This window comes from Salvia splendens, chromosome 14 (genome assembly GCF_004379255.2).
Source record: "Salvia splendens isolate huo1 chromosome 14, SspV2, whole genome shotgun sequence".
Classification (NCBI taxonomy): domain Eukaryota; kingdom Viridiplantae; phylum Streptophyta; class Magnoliopsida; order Lamiales; family Lamiaceae; genus Salvia; species Salvia splendens.
Window position 1 is genome coordinate 29,299,088 of NC_056045.1, and position 15,635 is coordinate 29,314,722.

Here is a 15,635-nt window from a genome sequence, read left to right on the forward strand (position 1 = left end):
ATGGAGTCAAAGTATGAACATATTTGACTAATATTAATACCCTATATATTCATGACTACTATTAAACCCTATATACCCTATATACTCTTTGTAATAATAAATTCCACAATGACATTTGAGAAGTACGTATAGTGTTCAAAACTTCAAATTTGTATAGTAGAATTTATAATGGCTACTTTCTCAAATTTAATGAACCTTGGTCTAGTTTTAACAAATCATAAAATTTAGTTAAAATCTGATTAGTTTTACAAGGTTTAAAAATGAAATATTAAATCAAATAATTTTATTTTTTCTTATTGTCCCATATGTTTATAAAATAATGTATTAGATGATGCTCAAAAGGAATTAAAAAAGGTTGTTTGATCAGAAAACATAGCTATTCTTTTTCTTTTTCTTTTTCTTTTCCTTTTCCCTTCTAATCTTAATCAAACAATATCATTTTATGCATCATCAAAAATGTCATTTTGTACACATATGAGATAATTGAGAAAAATTTAAAAACTTTATAATTTAATATTCAATATTCAAAGCTCATGGATGGGACTGAATAATTTAACTAGATTTTATAATTTAAACAATCAGTACTCCATTTCTTTTGAATATTCCTTTCATGATGTACCAATTATTCTCGTAAGTGTATTTATTTTCAATATATATGAAAAAATATATTAGCAGCTCATAATTAGGTGCAAAGCCCGTAAACGCACATGAAACTTGATCTCAAAGCCAACTCGGCACGTTCTTTTCCTTCCACAATACTTTACTCGATCAAATATTTATTTATATCACTTGCTCCATCTTGAAAATTGAAATGTTTAGTGTTAGTAAATCACATCAGTGTTTACAAAAATAATATTTAATTTTAATGAGTAAACTGAAATTTTCTTGATGTTTAAGTTATAGTAGGATTTTTTGTTAAAGAGTGGATTTCAATGCAAGCAATATTGAAAATTGTGTCTAAAGAAAAATATGCCGTACTTTAGTGCCAATGTCTTTTTATTAATTGTAAAAAAGAGCGGCCACCTTAGTATTTTATACTTAAATTAAATGTTTGATTAAATTATTATTATCAACTAGCTAAATGTGTTATAATTTTACATCATACAGTAGTAATTTTAACTATTGACTTACTATAGTATAGAGTTATATGGCTAACTCAATACTTAATTGCTAACTACAATTTAATAATAGCCCTTAGATATACAAATTGAGGGCCTAGATCATCAATCCCGAAATATCAATACAATCAATAAAAAATGTCAATATGAATATTAAGGTCAATTTACAACAAATTAGTTGTAATTAACTTTTGAAAAATATCACATAACTTTAAAACGCATATAACTTTCTCGATTTAAATTATTTTTTCGCACAACATATATCAAATTAAAAATAATTTCATAAGGATTCTAACGAGATCTCACTTGCATTTGTTTCGATGTCAAAATTTGAAAAAAAATTCAAAAAAAATCAATTTTTCCGTACAACAACAAATATCAGTATAGTATATAAAATATATCAATATAATAAATATAGAATATCATTGTTAAAGCAATGTGTTGACATTCTCAAAGCATTGTATTGATATTTTCAAAACACTATATTGACATTTTCACCCAAAACCCTAATTTGATAGTTTTTTTATATATTTCAATTTAATTAATAAAAATAAAAATTAGACGCGACAAATTTTAGACCACTAGATTTCTAAAATCTTAAGGTATTAAATTAGTTATAGTTAACCACTAGAGATTGAGTTAGCAATTGATCACTCCCTACTACAGTAACGGTAAAAATTCCCATTAATTTAACCCGATAACCTCAATTGAATATTTGTTTTTTCAAACAATCAATAAGTTTTTAGGCATTACTATTATTTACAAACCTCATATGCTCATACACTCAAGTAACTTGAACAAAACAAGAAATGAAGTCCACAATAGAAAAGTTCAAGCTTTAAATCACTGGTAACCACACCATCATCAACTACTTATAAAAGGGGGATCTACTGAGGCATTTGAAATCCCTGAATCAACCATTGGAGTGGCAGGAGACCTGGAGATCATGATAAACAAGAAGCACGTAAAATCGGTAAGGAATTTAGATATTATACAATAACTTCTGCCCCCAAAGTAGATCAGATCAGTGATATGCAGGGTTAAGAAATATCATACCTCATTAACTCCTCGTCTGCATCTCGTGGAAATACTGAGGTAAGTTTTTTGAGTCATGGTAGAGCAAATACTTGCAAAACTCGGTTCCAATGTAAAACCCAGAGGTTCAAGATCGCTATTCTGAGAATTACCAGCCTGCTGCAAAGTTCTTTTGTCATCTCGAACTTTCTTCCCTTGAAGAACTGCCCCAACTCGTACTCCATTTCCAGGAATAGCAGTAATTGCCTCCATCAAGGTTCTCTAAAAAAGATACAGGATAGTATATAACTTAATACTTGTTTGGATACATTTACCCCGCACAGAGTAACATATCAGGAAAAAAAACAGACACAAACCTTCAGAGAACCAACACTAGTGGCTTCAGGGACTTCAATATAAATTTCCGGTACCTTGAAGGACTTAATGATGAACTTCACTGAAAGAGTAGGAACTTCTTCATGTCAACAAAGAGAGATAAAAGACAGAAAATTGAGAGTTCCGGAAGAATAATTCTAATACCATGAAGATCCTTGCCTTTCTTATGGCCTTCCATTGGAGTTGATGCGCCCGCCACTGCAAAATTTAATAATACTTATTTAGATATGTATATAGCACCAATAGAAAGAATTTTCAAATAACAAGAATGGTAGAGGACCTCTTTCCAACATGATGCCCCAATTACTCTTGTCCATGCACATCCCCGCTATTACTACTGGCCTGCCAATCATGTGCAACTGTGCTACTGTGATCAAACAGTTTCCTTTTCTTGATGGGTGCTTGTAGACATCTCTCTTGGGTATAAATTCTCTTCATATTTTGGTAAAACGACTTCACTCCATCCCCTGAAAACCCAAAAACGCATACAGGAAGGGATACAGTTAGTTAAATAAGGACAGTTGCTCGTGCAAACTAGATTACTGAAAATGCAGACAACTTGAGTAATTCAAACTCAGATAAGCAAGCAAGCAACCACTTACTAAGGTTATAGAGTTCACAACTCCCTATCTTTGGAGCCATATTCCGGTATTTGGATGTCAGCATCTTCCTTATTCTTCAGTGACCGGTGCACAGCTGTGGCCTAAAGGGCCTAAACTTGGTGCTCAGTTAATTACACCCATAACAATTATCATCATCATCGCTAATTTCTATTTTTACAGTATTCCGCTGCTCAGCCTTTAAAGAAGAGACGCCACAAGTGTAAGAACTTCTTCATGGAAGAGAGATAAAAGACAAAATTGAGAGTTCTGGAGAAATAATTCTAATACCATGAGGATCCTTCCCTTTTTTATGGCCTTTCACTGTAGTTGATGCACCAGTCACTGCAAAATTTAACAATACTTTTTTAGATATGCATATAATATCAACAGCAAGAATTTCAAATGACAAGAATGATAGAGGACCTCTTTCCAACATGAAGCCCAAATTAGTCTTGTCATGCACACCCCCTTCTCGGGTGAATTAGAAATGCTATTACTACTGGCCTGCTGATCACGTGCAACTGTACTCATGTGATCAAACAGTTTACTTATTTTGATGGGTGCTTGTAGACATCTCAGTTGGGTATAAATCCTCTTCCTATAATGGTAAAACGACTTCACTCCATTCCCGGAAAACCCGAAAAAGCCATGCTACTTGTCCTCCTTTTTTGGTTATGAATACCCTCAATTAACATGGAATGAGTTTGAGGATTAAGGGGGCAACCACTTGTTTCCATAACACTGAATAGCTCAGAGCATTCTTTTACAAAGCCCCTCCTCAATAACCCATCAATCAAAACCTTCCACACCACCTCATCATAATTATAACCAAAGTGAAGCAGCCAACAAAAGGTTTCCTTAGCCTTCTCATCACTTCCCTCATTATATAACCCACAAACAAGTAATTTATAGGACTCTATATGTGGTAATAATTCATGAGTGAGCATGACATTAATTAAATCCACAGCTTCCTTGTACATTTTCAAGTTGCAGCAACAATCCACTAGTTTGTTATACATGTCTTCATTAAGAGACATCCCACGCTGTTTCAAATGATCAACCAACCTCCAGGCTTCTTCGACGCGTCTTTCTCTGCAAAGTCCTGTAATGAGTGCATTATAAGTTTTTATATTTGGTGCACAGCCATACTTTTCCATATTCTCAAAAAGCTTAAAAGCAGTATCATGCTCCATAATTTTCCAGATATCGGCAATATTAATGGAGCCACTAATTGGCTTAAATTCTTGATCTACTCCATCCCTTCTGTCGACTAGCTTTTCTTGAGAAAGATGTTTAATTAAAACCGAATAAGTATAATCAGATGGTTCGCATCCAGCAGCAATCATAGACTTGAAGGTACTAAAAGCTAGATCGAGAAAACCCGAACGCCCATATCCATCAATTAGTACAGTGAAAGCCATCAGATCTGGTCGGACCTCTTCTTCTTTCATTTTAGCCATCACATCCTCAGCTTCTTTCAACATTCCTTGGTTGCAATAAGCAAGAAGGAAAGAAGTATATGTGCAGACATCAGGTTTACACCCCATAGCAACCATATGGTTCAAAACTTTATAAGCTCTGTCAAACTCAAATTCTTTCAACATTTGCTCAATGATAATTGAGTAAGTAACTATTGTAGGTTTCATGCCAGTGTCCAACATTTTTTCCAAGTAAATTAAAGCTTCAGATAGCTTATTCACCTTGCACAATCCCTTAATTACCACATTGTAGGTGTATGAGTTTGGTAGGCAACCCTCAGTGGACATTCTCCTGAATAGTTGTAAGGCAAAGTCCACCTTTTCAGCAGTACAAAATCCAGAAATTAGAGCAGTATATGTAACTTCATTCGCTTTTATTCCCATCCCTTTGAGGGATTCAAATATGTCCAACGCCTTGTCAACACTCCCTTTGTCACATAAAGCTACAATGATAGGACCATAGGTACACTGATCAGGAACAATGCTATTCTCTTCCATCAACCTAAGCAGGCGAAAAGCACTATCTATGTCCCCCTGCTTACATTGTCCATGTACTAAAAGGTTAAAAGTGACAAGATCAGGAGAAAGCTTTTGCTCCAGCATCTTACCAAGGAGAGCCATTGCTTTGTGCACTTGTTTCTGCTCAGATAATCCAGAAATTAATTCATTGTATGTGCGTACATTTGGAGTAGAGTTGTTTGACTTCATCAAGTTAAATATCTCAAATGCTGCATCAACCATTCCCTTCTTGCAATACCCATTAATCAGAGCATTATAAGTAACTACACTAGGAATCAACCTGTTATCTAACATAGTTCCAAGTAGTTTCCTTGCATCATCGAACATACCATCTCTACATGCACCATTAATGATTGCAGTATAAGTATGAACATTTGGCTCACAGCCTTTCTCCTTCATCTCCTCAAACAAACTCAAAGCATCCAACCTCCTATCTGAACTGCACAAAGCATCGATTAAAATAGTGTATGTTCGAACATTTGGAAAACAGTGATCGTCCTTCATTTGCAAGAAAAGCTTCCTGGCCTCATCCACCCTCCCAACTTCACACAAACCATGCATCAAATTATTGTATGAAACCTCATTCCTTTGACAACCCATATTCACGAAAACTTTGGTCGCACTATCAACATCCTTTGTCCGACAGTGTCCTAAAATGAACGATGTGAAAGTATGCGCGTCCGGCTCTAGACCAGCCTTAAGAATCATACATAAATAACGCTCTGCCTCCTTCACATCCCCCAATTTACAGTAAGCATTAATCATGGTATTAAAAGTATACACGTTCGGCGATACTCTATCCTCCAACAACATCTCCTCGTAAACAGACTTCATATCATCAATCATCACAAATCGAGCCAATGACATCAATAGCACGTTGTAACACAGAAGATGAATCCTAAAACCGTTATCATTCATCTCGCGCAGAATGGCCAATGCCAGCCTCGCATCCCCCTCCGTCTCACATGACTTAACCATTAAAATGCGGATTTCCTCAGCATCGCCAAACCATTTATAATCGACCAAAACGCCCAAAACAGCAGCATAAGTTTGGAAGTTGGGGGAATTTAATGAATTTAGGGCAATGTGAGAATTGAGGTGAGGGTGTTGAGAGAGGAAAGAGGAGACAATCGGAATCAATTTGTTGTGCTTTTGAGATTTGTGTTGGCTGGAAAATGAGAGAGCGAATGAGGAGAGGACGGACTGACCTGATGCTACGGCGGAGGTGGCTCGTACCATTCTGATGTGGAAACGGACGGCGGCGGAGCTGAAAACGCCGTTCATTTTTGGATTAGAAGCTGAGATTCATTCATGGATTTGGGGAGGCGTTCGGAAGAATCAAAGAATTTAGGGCGTTGTGGATTTGAAATTAAGCCCAGATAATAATAATTTGGGTTTAGTTGTAATATCTTAAATTTGTAGTACTATAAATAAATACAGTAAGACCTAAAATTATTAATAGCACGTTCGAATTTTATTATTTAAATTTATATACTATCCTGAATGTTAGTTAAATTAATTTTTGATTAAATTAAAATAGCAACTTCTATAAAAATTAAAGAATAGTAAACGAATTGAATATAGTTAAGTTGTAGATTAATATTTAGATTAAATTCATATACTAATCACTTTTGTATACAAATTAAATTTTTATGTTAGGAAGAAGGAAAAAAAAACTTTATAGCTTTAACAAAACACATTTTCATTAGAGTAAGTATTAATTTTGTATTTAATCCAAACAGTCCTCTAAATGCAAATCAAACTCACAAGCAATATTTGATGAGAAAGCTACTTATAACAAGTCTGTATATACATTAAGAGGCAGTTTGATAGCTATGTTACGTCTAGATAAGAGGAGTAATTTGGGTTTATTTGTGCATTTGGTAGCTAAGTTAACAATCTTCATAGCCCGTGTTTGGTATCCGGCCGGCACAAAGCCCACAGAAAAGCCTATGTTTCAATCACATTTGTAACTATCCATTTGCCTATGTCACATATCTAGGGCCCATTTGATAGCTATGTCATGTTTGGACTAGGCACGATAGAATTCATGATACTTATCCTAGTTTCAATTAGTTAAGAAATATATATTGGGTGTTTGGTAGATTAATATAATTGTGAGTTATCTTATTTAAGTGTTTGGTTCAACAAGTCACAAATAAGGATTAAAATTGTAATTGTCAAAATTATCCTCATTAATTTTATTTAATTACTTAATAATCCTTTTGTTGCCCCAGCTCCTTCGACGTCAAGGACTGGCTCGATTCGCTCAGTTCAACAGCATAGCCCTCTCTCAAAGAGCTCCTCGCCGACGATGAAGATCCTATCGATTGTGTGATCAGCGATGGGATCTTGAGCTTCGTGCTTGAAACTGCGGAGGAAGCTGGAGTTCCTGTTTTTTATATGAGGACTTTGAGTGCTTGTGCATTTTGGGTTTACTTCTGCTTGCCTCATCTCATCCAATCGCAGGAGCTTCCCTTTGATTGTAAGTTTTATGGCTTAGTTTTGTCGAAAAATATATGAGGTTTTATTTTTTTTTTCGAATTTTCACCTTGAATCATAAATAGAGTCGCGGGAGAAATGGAGTCACCGGAAGAAATGGAGTCACCGGATGTTTGAGTCGCCAGAAAGAATGGAGGGAGGGAGGCGGAATGGAGGGAGGGAGGCAGAATGAGAGAAATGGAGTTTTGGATTAGGGCTAGAAATTTTTAAATTATTGGTAAAAATGTATTTTGCAAAATTAACTAGGTATCCTTAACATGTCAAAATGGGTGGTTACATATGTGACTGAAACATAGATTTTTTAATGGGCTTTGTGCGGGCCGGATACAAAACACGGGCTGTTAAGTTTATTAACATAGCTACCAAATGCACAAATAAACCGGATTAATCCTCTTATCTAATCGTAACATAGCTACCAAACGGGGCCCTAGTTAATTTTAGTAAAGTACATTTTTACCCATCCATTTTTAGTTAAAAATAATATTAATATTTACAAAATTACAAATAAAATTATTGGTATAATCAGAAGTTAACAAAAGCGTACTTAAAATAATAAAAATGATTAAAACAATTTACATAACATATCACAAATTTTAAAATATTAAAATTTTTATATTAGTCCAAGCAATATAATATATAAAGTTGTGTGACGTGTTTTTTTACCATGCCTTAAAAAAGACAATATAATACTCCCTCCGTCTCATAAAAATATATGTATTTTCCATTTTCGTTCGTCTCACAAAAATATGTGTATTCCATTTTTGGAAAGTTATATCGTTTAAATAATGTAGCTCTACTTTAACTATCATTCTTCTCATCTCTCTTACTTTACCATACCATTCTCATCTCTCTCTCTTATTTTACCAATTTTATCTTAATTCTTGTGCCACATCCAATGCCCATATTTTTATGAGACGGGGAGAGTATTAATTTGTAATATATATAATTATTTATTATTATACTATAATATTTTTAATTAGATTTTCTACCCTACGAGTTCTGCTTTTTGGATCTGTCATTAGAGAGAGTGTGCCATAGAAAAGAGCAATTATTCTTCAAGGATAGTTTAGTCATTAACTTAAATTAATGAGGATAATTTTGACAATTATAATTTTATCCCTATTTGTAACTTGTTGTACCAAACACTTAAATAATATAACTCATAATTATCTTAAGCTATCAAACACTCAATCAAGATAAATTAATTAATCGAAACTATGATAACTATCACAAATTGTATCATGTCTAGTCGAAACATGACATAACTACCAAACGATGCCTATATTATTTTCTCTGTCCCTTCATGGACATCCGATAAAATTGGAACGATACATAAAAATATTATTTCTCTGATATGAATAATTATATATATATATATATATCATAAAATATGACAAATATGACTTAGTATATGGGTTTGAAATTTTATTAGTTTATTCAAAGCTCATGCCGGGTCAAACTGTGACAAATTATAAGAAGGAATGTGTGTGGCGGTGTGCAGTGCCAAATCCAGAAAGTACGGCTTGTGGGATCGTACATTATGAATGAATTAATTAAAAATAAAATATTAAAAAATTGAAACAACTTAATCATAAGCTTTTTTATGGCCAGTATCAATTGGATATTTATTAAAAAGAGTTTAATAAGTCTATAGCCAAGAGAGGAAAAAGAAATTAAGAAAGGAAAGTACACAAGAAAGAGCAACCTTTTTTTTTTGTCTTGGAATCATCTTCTCCTCGGTGTTGGTCTTGCTATGTTACGTCTCCTCTTCTTCTTGATATTATATCCAACACCAAAAAAGACCTCAACAAACCATTTTAGCTTTCCATATCGAATAATCCAACAGCCCATACCAATTCCAACTATGACTCCACATCCATACCCCATCACTACACTTTTCCACCCAAATCCATCTATAAATTCATCATCATCGTTATCATCTTCTTCCTCTTCTTGTTTTGGCTTAGTCTCCTCTCCGCATTTCTTCATCAACGGAACTCCACGTAACCCCAAGTTTCCCACATATGAATCATTCTCAAATGTGGAAAACTGGTTAGATTGTGGTATGCGTCCCACCAGATGATTCGTTGAAAGGTTTAATTTCGAAAGAAATGCCAACCTTGTCATTTCATTTGGAATTACTCCAACCAAATTGTTCGAAGACATTTCTGATAGATTTCCAATGCTGGAAGGTATTAGACCTGAGAGTTGGTATGAAGAGAAACACATGAAACAATTTTCTTTACATCTCAAAAAAGCATATAGCATTATAGAAGCTCACCATTTAGTTTGTTGAATGTGAGGCGTAGACGAAACACATATTGTAGATTTCCAATGCTAGATGGTATTGTACCTGAAAATAATACAAATACTCATATTCATACAAATTGCTTGCACATATATAAGAAATTTAATTTCACAACTAATTGCTTTCTTTTTTTATATAGTACATGTGGTGGATAGAAAGCTCACCATTTAATTCGTTGGATAAGAGATTAAGATCTTCTAAATTGGCTTAGATTCCCAATAGTGGATGGTATTGGACCTGAAAATTAAAATTTAAGTGTTACAAAATTCAAGGGATACATGCATGTCAAACTGAAGATGGAGGATGGAAACTTACCATTTAAGTTGTTGTAAGCGAGGCTTATTTCTTGCAGGTTTGATAGATTTCCAATAGTGGAAGGTATTGCGCTTGAAACAAATTATTAGAAAGATAAAACTCTAAATAGAGAATAATATAAATAAAATTTATTCTAAAATATTATAGTGAATTATTTTAATTTTTTAGATCGTGAAGAATCGCAATAGATATTTATAGCTTAGGTTGAACATAATACTTTTATCGCCAGAACTAAAAATAGGGAGTACATTTGAACGTATAAAGTCACTACATCGAAAGTGCAATTAATAGCATTCAAAAAATACGAAATCAATGAAAAAATGTAAAATATTAATTTAATAATAACTGTTACTGTATTATTAGTATTACTACAGTACGTACTTTAATAATGTACATTGTTATTACTAGAAAAGTGATTAGAGAAAAACTATATATTATGCATGTTAGTAAACAATCATTTATCATATCTACTAGTTATTTATAATTAATTAATACTCCATCCGTTCCCCAAAGAATATCATATCTACTAGTTATTTATAATTAATTAATACTTCATCCGTCCCCAAAGAATATGCACTTTGGATTTAGCACGAGTTTTAATGCAAAATTGGTAAAGTTAGAAAGAGGTAGAGAGAAAATAAATAAAGTATTATTAGTGGAGAATAAATTTCACCTCTTACTTTATCAATTGCATAGTAAAACTCATGACATACATAACTAGCTACGTCCATTTTTTTTGGACAGAGGCATTAATAGTTTAGAAATATTTAAATACAATTTTGATTTTTTTATTTGAATAAAGTAAATAAAAAATTGTACTGTTTTTATTGAATACAATTTGGATATTTAAATTTTTCAGTTTTACAAAAATAGAGCTTTATTTTTGCAAAAGCGAAAACATTTGAAGAAAAAAAAATCATGATATTACTTTCCCGCCAGCCAAAAGGCCCTTCATTAATTTCGTTTATGATTTAATAGAAACATTATCAAAGTAATTTTCTATTTTTCTAACTAGTACAAATAAATATGGTAGACGAAAAAAACATAAGAACAAGCAAGCTAAGTATTCAGAGTGATTGTAAATTTGCAATTGATAGGAGTATATATATGAGAGGAAAGAGTAGAATGTGCTTACCAATGAAAGAATTGTTCCGAATGTCGAAAGTCGGTAGCGCTTTCATGTTCCCAATTGTCGAAGTTTGTTACTACCTCCGTCTCTGAAAATTTATCTCATTTTTCCATTTTCGTCTGTCTCCTAAAATTTGTCTCATTTCACTTTTTACCATTTTTGGTAGTGGACCTCATATTCCACTAACCCATTCCTACTCACATTTTATTATAAAACTAATATATAAAAGTAGGACCCACAATCCACTAACTTTTTCAACTAACTTTCTATTAAATTTCTTAAAACCCGTGCCGGGTCAAAGTGAGACAAATTTTTGGGGACGGAGGTAGTATCATCTAACCAAATAATTTCTAAGGAAGACATGTCGGCAGCAAAGGGCCTGACAAATTGTTAGCGTACATGCCTAGTGTCCGTAAATGATGAAGATGTTGTATCTCTTGTGGAATAACACCTGTGAATATTAGTTACCAATTGAAGTGTTAAGTTAACTTGTGTATATATTCTTGAATTTAATGCCTAAAGATAACAAACCCTAGGTCAAAGTCATAATGCATTTTGGTCGCTAATATCACAAACTTTGTCTGAATACCAAATTTTCCTACAAACTTAATACTACTTGGTTAGAACTTTTTTGTTAAACATGATTCTAAAGACTGTAAATTTGATAGATTCCCAATGGTTAGGTGGTAGTGCACATGGAAATTGGAGATACAAATTCCTACTGTAAATTGGGCTTGTTCAGTATGTGCCATTCCAAATGTAGTGATTAAATTCATTTACTATTTGTATAAGGATGGGCCCACATATTTGTAGATCAATTCACGTGTTTAAGGAGGCAGAAATAAAGTACTATTTGCTTTTATGGTATATTTATTTATTCCATTTTTATGAATGTCTTCCAAAAATACTCCTTTTATGAGTGTCTTCCCAAAAGCTCCAACCTTCAAACCCCAAACGAAAATTTTCAGCGGGCAATTTTCAGCGGGCAATTTTCAGGGGAGTACTTCCTCCCTTATTTTGGGTGTTCATCGCCACTTTGTAGAATGTGGTAACGAAGCCATTTGTAACATACCTGAGAAATGATCGGGAGACTATCTGTGCAATCGATTTCATCGCCTGCCTAAAAAAGCTCCGCGTCAAAAGTCACGAAGTATTGGTATATTGAGTTTGCCGCCTCTCTAATCCCGCCCCACAGAGGAAAATAGAGGGTTCAAATGAAACTCGTCATTTTGGGGAAGGTGAAGCTGATAGGTGGGAAAATTAATTAAGGGGCCAAAAAAGTAATCTTGCACTAGTTAATGGAAGCTATAGCTGTCTCCGGTTTTCATATAGCAGCCCCACACGGAGAATTGAATGTGGGTAAATAAAAGAGGAACAGTGCGGGCTTTGGGAATTTAGTCGGGCCAATCAAATTTAGTTATGTGAAGATGAACGGATGAAATCTCCCAAAAATAGCATCAAAACTGTGTATATTCAAACATCTGAACACGCCCTAAGTATACTATGTGGGTATCATCTGTGAACAATATTCTCATTTAGTCCATCTTAAAATTATTCTTTCATTTTAATTCTTTAAAATCATCATTAACTTATTAATTTTACAAGTTACTTCAAAATCAAAATTTAATTCTCTATCATTTTAAAAAGAAATAGTAATAAAAAGAAATTCAATTTTTTATTTGTAGCGATACATTTCCTTATTAGTAAGCATGTTGTGAACAATACCAAGGTTAAATGGAGTATATATTAAAACTGAAATATTTTGACAAATTATTAATTATTACTACTTCATTTTTTAATTATTAAAGATGCATTTTAGTTAAAATTAAATTATTTCATTAGAATCGATAATTAAACAGTACTCCCTCCGTCCATGAATAATATATAGGCTCAGTTTGACGTGCCACACATTTAAAGAAATGTAATGGAAAAAAAATAATGGAATGTGGATACATATTAGTTTAATACTAATAAAATGCTAAAGTTAGTGGAATGTGGGGTTAATTAAAAAATAGTAAAAAAATGAGATATTTTCTTAGTGTACGGATAAAAATGACAAAATGGAAAGTTTATTTGTGGACGGAGGGAGTAGTATAATTAAAATTGAATTATTTATATCAATATATTGTTATATTTTTACATGTGTTTTATTGACAAGTTATTTAAATACCAGGGAAAGTTATTTTATAGAAATTTTATTAGTTTAAATAAGTGAAGCTAAACATAAAAAATTATTAATAATATAGTAATTGGAACGTGATCAAATGCAAACTCTAAATATTGTACAAACTCCAAGTTATGATCTGAACCGTTAGAAAATATCAACAAATGACAAAATAGTAGCAACAGAAATGTCAACACAATGTTAACGGTTGATGTTGTGTTAAAATTGTGTTGACATTTTCTGTTGCTACTATTTTTTTATCTGTTGATATTTTTTAACGGTCCAGATCCTAGTTTGAAATTTGTACAATATATGAATTTGCACTTTATCACTACCCTATAATAATTTATATATCATGAGCAGGTTTATATTATGACTTCTAGGTTAGTTATACATATTAATAACCTAAATAATTTTCAGTACCTCATTTTGAATTAGTATGATATAGTATATGTTCGACTACAATTAGTATTGTTAAAACTGAACAAAATAGTTAAATTACAACGTAACTAAAGTGTAAGGTTCAAAATTTTTTAAATGTATGCATTGGTAAATGACTATAATAAAGGAAAAACTATTTTTTTCCCTCATGCGATATATTGATTTTCTGGTCTAAGTCGAAAATGGAGAATTGAGTTGAAGTCCGAATTCAAATTGTTGGTTAGATACAAATGCATTTTTATTTGAAAATACAAAAACAGTACTAGTTTGGAGTATTGTATAGTATTGTATATGTAAGGATATATTAGTCTTTAAAATATTGATACTTTAGATGCACTAACTTCATTGATTTAGCATTAATTGTACAATATTTTATTATTTTTTCAGTTTTATGGCTGGCCATATTAGGGCGGTTTAGCATCACCCATATGTTAATTCATGAATTATGTTATAGGGGAGCACTAGACTCCAGGTACACTTAGAGTTATAACATCCTACTTAAAAAAGTGGTTAGATGTAGAGATGTGTGGTGTTGATTTCATCAACGGGAGTTGCATGCGAGAGTCTTTTTGTTGCATAGAAGGTTAATTTGGTCAGTTCATAACATAGGAGGCGCTGGATTTCAGCAATCACTCCATACACGATCGCTCATATTCAATTCAATTCCAACCTTTCAACCCTCTCTCCAATTCATCCGAAAACCTCTTCTCTCTGCAAAACCCTAGCTTAAATCCGCCGATTCTCACATTACCGGCGAGAACGAAGTTGCGTTTTTGATAACTGAATTTCGAACCCTTCCAGAGACCGACGCCGGTGAAACATCATGAAAAGGTAAATTTCAGGTAAACATCACGACGTTCGGGTTTTTAAATTCTTGGTTGCTGGTAATCTTCTGTAAATTTGAGGGCTTATGCAATTTGTGTGTATCGTATCTGCTTCTTGCGACTGATTATTTGCGTGATCGATGGTTTTCTGATTGAATTCTACTATTTGAGACTCATTTACTGTGAAAGCTGTCTCATTTTTAGTGTAATTTGTTTTGCCATATTCGTACTGGATACTGTCCAATCTTCAGATTGCGGATAGCAGCATCACACTATCTGGAAACCAGAGCTTGCATATTGATGCCGACGATGTCCATGTCACACACTTGGCTTCCCGAAAGGTTTTCTACAATTCGTTGTAGACTAGGCTATGGTTATAGTTGAGACTGATTGTAATTCCCCTCGTATAGCTAGATGGTTGTGTTTTGACCAGTTTTTACATTTTTTTATTGATGTAGCCATTTTGTGATAGTACATTTTGTTTTGAACAGCTAATGTTAGAATTTTAAACTAGCAGCAAATGTTTTGGAATACACAGCTTTGGTTTTTTTGCTTAAGTGTGTTAGTGTTGCTTATTTTCTCCTTCATTGTGCTTAAGTTGTTTAAAATTCAGCATAGATGTCATTTTGACGTATAGAGTTGTATGCTTTGCTTAATTTCTTCTTGCTTTTGCTTAAATTTTTTTGATTGTGCTTAATTTGCTATTAGAAACAATATAGTATTTGTTTACTTTGCAAAAGTTATTTTAAACAAGGTAATCCTCCCGAAAAATTTATAAAGTTATTTGGATGCAACGTTGTGCTTACTCATGCAATTTATCGTGCA

General features: G+C 33.0%; 2 protein-coding genes and 1 long non-coding RNA gene across 4 annotated transcripts; all 3 read right to left on the bottom strand.

The window, feature by feature from the left end:
• Positions 1-1,779: 1,779 nt before the first annotated feature.
• On the bottom strand, positions 1,780-6,490 carry LOC121763476 (pentatricopeptide repeat-containing protein At5g65560-like). Of its 2 annotated transcripts, XM_042159496.1 has the most exons (8): positions 3,554-6,490; positions 3,419-3,472; positions 3,131-3,326; positions 2,809-2,995; positions 2,673-2,726; positions 2,510-2,589; positions 2,175-2,414; positions 1,780-2,055 (listed from the first exon to the last, which is right to left on the bottom strand). In XM_042159496.1, exon 1 carries the CDS (start codon positions 6,409-6,411, stop codon positions 3,748-3,750), a length of 2,664 nt encoding a protein of 887 aa, XP_042015430.1. In that variant the 5' UTR covers positions 6,412-6,490; the 3' UTR covers positions 1,780-2,055; positions 2,175-2,414; positions 2,510-2,589; positions 2,673-2,726; positions 2,809-2,995; positions 3,131-3,326; positions 3,419-3,472; positions 3,554-3,747. The 2 variants fall into 2 exon arrangements, with proteins under 2 accessions (XP_042015430.1, XP_042015429.1); XM_042159495.1 differs by having other exon boundaries at positions 3,131-3,472.
• LOC121764488 (telomere repeat-binding protein 2-like) lies at positions 1,983-2,851 on the bottom strand. Its single transcript, XM_042160500.1, has 6 exons — positions 2,809-2,851; positions 2,673-2,726; positions 2,510-2,589; positions 2,306-2,414; positions 2,175-2,208; positions 1,983-2,055 (listed from the first exon to the last, which is right to left on the bottom strand). Exons 1-6 carry the CDS (start codon positions 2,849-2,851, stop codon positions 1,983-1,985), a joined length of 393 nt encoding a protein of 130 aa, XP_042016434.1.
• Positions 6,491-9,584: 3,094 nt separating the features above from the next.
• On the bottom strand, positions 9,585-10,619 carry LOC121765080. Its single transcript, XR_006042716.1, has 4 exons — positions 10,253-10,619; positions 10,102-10,174; positions 9,911-9,982; positions 9,585-9,830 (listed from the first exon to the last, which is right to left on the bottom strand). It is a non-coding gene; the product is annotated as an uncharacterized LOC121765080 (long non-coding RNA).
• Between the last annotated feature and the right edge of the window lie 5,016 nt (positions 10,620-15,635).